Source organism: Macrobrachium rosenbergii, chromosome 57 (genome assembly GCF_040412425.1).
Source record: "Macrobrachium rosenbergii isolate ZJJX-2024 chromosome 57, ASM4041242v1, whole genome shotgun sequence".
NCBI classification, from domain to species: Eukaryota; Metazoa; Arthropoda; class Malacostraca; order Decapoda; family Palaemonidae; genus Macrobrachium; species Macrobrachium rosenbergii.
Genome location: NC_089797.1, coordinates 12,640,125 through 12,646,124, shown reverse-complemented (window position 1 = coordinate 12,646,124; position 6,000 = coordinate 12,640,125). Strand labels below are relative to the sequence as shown.

The following is a 6,000-nucleotide window of genomic DNA, read 5'->3' as shown; positions in this document are numbered from 1 at the left end:
CGAATCTTGAGAGATTAGTTTCTCTGAAAAAATTATTGCCGCTTATCCTAAATAAAACATGACAAGACTAGTGTCCAGCCACCGTTGGTATTAGGTTAATTAAGACCATCTCCACAACCCTATGGCACTTTACGTTATTGCTTCAGTATAAAGGATGATGGTCCTTAAAATCAATTCACGAAATCACAACAATGTATGGCCATTGCATTATTTCTATCATTAACATCAACGGCTGTTTTGTGCTCTCTAATGTGCTTGTCGATAATTCTTCCGGTCACTCCCACGTAAGCCGAATTGCAGTTGTTACAACTGATGACGTTTAGCCCGGCTTCGACAATTTCGTTTACTAACTTTGATTTTACAAAGTGATTTGCGGATAGTATTAGCAAAATGGAATGCAGATTTTTAATGTGTATCCTCAAGATTTTTGGCGACTTTTTCTAATTTACTTTAATACGGTAAGGGTTAGGCTTATAGAAGAGCATAACACAAATTGCCTTTAGAGTTGTGGCAGTACAGTAAGGGTTAGGCTTATAGAAGAGCATAACACAAATTGCCTTTAGAGCTGTGGCAGATTTGAGGGCCAGTATTGGATATGTAGGTTAAATGCAGTTGTCATTTTAGTAAATTCTGAGGGGCGCTCAAAGTATCAGACTTACTGTAGAAGGTTTAAAAAATGCCGGGATCAAAACTTGCGGTGTCGCTATGGGGGTGTTAGGGGTGCACCCCCGCCAGTGAGATGGTTGGCTTCCCCAAAGAACCCCCTTCCCCGTTGAAATTCCCTTTGTAGCTACACTTTAACCCTTTAGTGGTCAAAAGAACAATCATAGTTATAGGTTTTAACACAAATGACATGTTTGCTCATGATATTTTGATCCGACTTAATGTTACCAACCTATGTATGAAGTGACTGAAACCATCGTTACAGTTTTGAATAAGTGCAATGCAGTTTGCTGCTGCTGCTTAGACTTAATTTCCAGGGAGAGAAGATGAAGAAGAGGGAATGGGATAGGTTGAAATTTTGAAGAGATTTTGGAGGGTCATAAGTCCTTTGTGTTCTTGATGATATGCACTATTTTGGTACATTTACACGACAAGGATATTTTACTATAGTTGAAAAGTAAAACTTGATCATAGAAATTAGGCTAGTGTTGAATATAAGGTTGTGGGGAAATTTACATTACAGTACTTGATACATTTGCATATAGTAAAAGTTGAAAATTAATTGAAAATTGATCTCTGTAATTTCAAATACAGGTTTACTAATTAATAATACTATTATTGTCCTTCATCACATGGATATATACATTCTAGAATAATATATTTTACTAATTACAGAATTGGTACATTAGTTTTGTGTAATTTTCTTTGGCCCCCCAAAAATATCTTGGCCCGCCTAGGCGCTCCCACTGATGGAATGCCAGGTACGCCACTGATCAAAACTGAAGATAAGATAAAATATCGCCTCTAACAATGGTTCTGAAGTATGAACCAAACTCAGAACCTTCCATATTTGTACAATAGTTAACTTTTCACAGTTCCAAAATCTTGGTTGCAGGTTTGAGCACTCTTTAATTCGAGCCTTGGTTTTCTTTATTAAAAGACAGCAAACGCGACTTTGCTTGTGTAACATGACCAAATACATAAATTAAAACTTCGTATTTCAAATATAAGAATAAAAGTATTTATTTGCATTTTCTACTGAGGTATTTGCAAATTTACTCCTTGTTATATTTTTCTTTCGCATTTGAAGCAATGATGGCATACAGGTAATTTTGCTGATTTTGACATCATCTGAAAAGCCTCCCTACAATAATTCTCCCCTTATCAAATATCTCGATAAATAGTGATATCAAATCTCGATCGTAGTATACACCCACTTGTTAATCGCTATACAACACTAACAGTCTTAAATAAAATAAAAAAACTCGCTAAAACGAGGAAAACGACGATAAAAACTGAATATAATCATCGCAGGATGTTCGTCTTCTGATATTAGAGACACTCCAACACGGAATAAAGTGTTGCATATAAGGCTCTCTAGTTTCGCGTCGTGCTCCCGTTATACGAAGCATACGACTAATTATTCATGCACGTAGTTAGTATAATAGAAACACTGAGTTGTCATACAGATTTATTTATGCTTCTTGAAGATGGGCAAACAAGATCTGGCGATTGTATAGAAGAGAAAACAGCCGCGGCGGTTTGGCGGTGTTCGTGTTGTATGTAAGCAGATGTCAAACTGCTGCCATCTGCCGAGCTGACGTGGCGTGAGTCGAGACTCGAGATGTGCGAGTGTAAACATTCCTGAAAGACTTCCCAAATTTACCAAAAACACACGAAGATGTTGTCGTGGAGGACCTTATTTATCGTCTGCAACCTCCTGTTCGTCGTCGTAGGGGACGAGCACACCCACACGGTGAGTCACTGGACCGTAAATAAATACCGGAGGAAGGGGCCTTCCATGCATGTCGTGGCCCACAGGCTGACCTCACTCATCGGTGACCTGTGCGGAAATCGCGAATATGACGGGAATTTAAATGTATTTCGGTTCGTTTTGATGTTGATTTAATGTGGTTGATTATTGCACTTACGATAAGCCTGGGTTTGCAACGGTGATGATGTTGGCCAACTCCAAGTAGGCCATTGTACGCTCCAACTTTGAACCTTCAAAAATCTGTTTTTTTAAAAACAATAGATTCGCCGACGTAACCAAAGAAAGCTATAGAATACCATTTAATGACAATCCGTGTATAAGCTCTTGATAGACTAACCCTTTACTTGTCATTGACAAATTGAAATGGCTTTATAGGCCTAGAAACTAGACTAGGCTAATGCTAGCCTAGTAGCCCAAGCCTAGTTAATTTGATAACCTTGACTTCTTATTACCGGATAAAACCTTCTTGGGAAAATTCAGTTTGAACAAAATCCTCTCGATTGAGAGTTTTGCCCAAAGTAGGACAAATACACTGGTCAAAATGAACGAGTCAAAGGCCTAATTTATTCTGCCAAGTATGGGGGTAAGCCTATTGCCATCAGTGTACCCAGTGCGTTGCACTGTAGGCGTTCATAGGGCGCTCTGCAGCGTCCCTTCAGCCCCTAGCTGTAACTCCTTTCATTCATTTTGCTGTACCTCTGTTCACATTCTCTCTCTTCCATCTTACTTCTTACTCTCTCCTAACAATTGTTTCAACGTGCACCTGCAAGGTTTTCCTCCTGTTACACCTTTATAACCATTTTGCTTTCGATTTAACTTCTATATTCCATTCCCAATTATTTCTGTGTTTTTACTACAGGTTTATAATCTTTTTAATTTGCGCCCCAGGAAATGTGAACCAGAGCCTTTTATGTAGGAATATCCTTCAGCTTGAACCAGGTTAAAGATAGTCATTGAACTTTGAGTGTAGTTATTTGGTGGTCTTAGGGGGTAATTAAGAGGAAGAGCTCTGCATGTTGAGATATTGTTTATTAATTAAATTTTTGGACTGAACAATATAGAAAAGTATGTACATGATGCAGTACGGATGAGGTAACTTGGAAAATTTTCCAGAATATTTTAGAAATTTACTATATATATTTTTTACACAAAAGCTATGTAGGATGCCATGTTTAGTACCGTACCACCCTCTTTGGGGATTACCCTAAAAAAATAAGACTGTAAATTTCTTACATTATTTTGCTAAAGTTCTCAACGTATCTCACCTGTATACTTCATTTACACCCTTGTCTGTATTGTTCAGTCAAAAAACTTCATTAATAAACAATATATCCTTGCAGAGCTCATCCTTAGAATTTCCAGGACTACCCTCCACTCACCTGCCATCACCAGGCACTTGTTTTGCTGTTACCTATGTCTAGTGCAGATTTGTGCTGCACCTTCTGCTAGGCTGCCTGTTGAACTTGAGTATATTTTTGAAAGTATGTTGGTTGGGTATTTCTCATGATGAAAGAAGTTCAGTTGAGAGGAGGAGGTTAGGAAGTGTTCACCTTTCTCCCCAGGAGGGACCAATCCCTCCATCGGTTCTTTCCAATCAAACCCTCCCAGTTCTTTTCTTCCTGCCCTTACTATTCTTTTTCGCCTACCTTCTTTGTATACTGCTCCTTTTCGGTTATTCATGGGAGGGATGGTGCCTGCCATACACACTCCTCTGATGATGATTCAGGTACCCAGGCCAAGCTCTTGGTGATTCTAATGAAGAGCTCTGCACAGAGATGTTTATTAATGAAATTTTTTGACGGAACAATATAGTAAAGGGTAAGATAAATTGAGAAATTCACCAAAATTTTATGAGAAATTGTCTACCTTTTGTTTATGTTTTTATGTTAATCCCTGAGGGGCTTATACTAAATATGGCTCCATGCAATGCTTTTCTTCATAAAAACATAAAGGACAGTATAGGTATCTCACGTAATTTAAATAAATTTTTGAAGTTATCTCACCAGTACTGCATTATATACACCCTTTTCTATACTGTTAAATAAAAAATTCACTAATAAACACTAAGTAAAAAAATTCACTAATAAACATTATCTCTGTACAGAGCTCCTCTTTAGAATTACCCAGCTGTCTTGTAGTAGGGATGAAGCCTGTCCCTCCCAAGCCCAGACCAGTAGCCCAGTCTTCATCTGAGTGAAAGGGCAGTGAGCCTTTGTATCCCTCTAGAAAAAGAGGGAAGGGGGAGAAGAAAGGAGGATGATGCTGGGGCTGGCTATCCTTCTCAGCTGCCACAAGTAGGGGGATACCTGTTGAGCCATGGAGCAATGTGGCAGAGACAGGACAAAGTCCTGGGTAGTTGCAGTTCTGCACAGCAGCTACTAGATTCCCTTCAAGGACTGTCATTCTCCATTACTCAGTTACCGGTATATATTATACTGTTCCAGATGTATTCTTCAGACTCCAGAGTCTCTATCCCTTTTAGAAGATGTGGAGGAGATGATGGAGGAAGGCTTTTTAGAAGTCGTAAAGAACCACTGTCTGGGGTTTTGCAGTCTCCTTTTCCTGTTGGAGAAGGCAGCTGGTGGCCAGAGACCAGTCATCCACATTTCCCCTCTGAACGAGTTTGTCTCATGCTCATTACGGTATGGAAACTGCATTTTTAAATATCTAACTTCCCTGGTAGTTACATATATATAGCTTTATCCCGCCGATTAAATCCCATACGCACGGCAGAAATTCAAAATTCAGCGGCAGTCGCCGATAGATGGTCAGGTGGCCATACCTGAGCGCCCTCTACCAGGTACTTAGAACCATTCCCAATTGTCCTCAGAAATTCCCTGCCGTCGTTCTATCAACACGTTGGAAATTCGCTCTACTTTGGTTTGCTTTACTACAATTGGTGAAGTACCCATTACTTGTTTGGTTTTCGTTGATGGCTTTCGCTGATTTTGGATTTTCCCTGGATTTTTCTTTTCTCATTGTTAGCCTATTTGGTCGGTTTCTGACTGTAACAATTGTTCTTTGTACTTGCTTTTCAAGATGGCTGACTCTGTTGTTAGAATGTGTGTTAGGGGATGCAAGAACCGGCTTCCCAAGGCTGCTCTTGATCCCCACACAGTTTGTAAGAAATGCAGAGATCATGTGTGTCTATTTGATGATAGATGCAAGGAGTGTGAAAGTTTGTCCGAGAAAGAGTGGAGAGAGTATGATCGCTATGTGAGGCGATTGGAAAAGGACAGAATTAGGAGAGCTAGATCTTCCAGTGTCCTTTCAGCTAGGTCTTCTGATAGTCAAGTCCTTTCTAACTTGTCTGATACTAATATTCCTGATCCTAACCCTAAGGTTATAGTACCCGATCCTCCTGCGGAGTCGGGAGTAAGTAATCCGTCTTTAAAGGATATAATGGCTGCTATTTCGGCCATAGGAGTTTCTGTGCAATCCCTTTCTTCGGATAGGTAAGTGATGTGGGGGGCAGTGCATAGTTTGCAACAAAAGTTCGGTGACAGTGTTAGTGCAGTGGAGGGTGCGTCCGTTCGTGTCTGTCACGCTCCTAGCCCTAGACC

General features: G+C 39.8%; 1 protein-coding gene across 1 annotated transcript in view; it reads left to right on the top strand.

Annotated features, from left to right (window-relative positions):
* The first annotated feature begins 1,870 nt into the window (after positions 1-1,870).
* Positions 1,871-6,000, top strand: part of TM9SF3 (transmembrane 9 superfamily protein member 3) — a 66,208-nt gene continuing 62,078 nt past the window's right edge. The window contains exon 1 of the mRNA XM_067101707.1: positions 1,871-2,419. Coding sequence (XP_066957808.1) covers positions 2,345-2,419 — 75 coding nt within the window. The 5' untranslated portion in view covers positions 1,871-2,344. The remainder of the gene's footprint in view (positions 2,420-6,000) is intronic.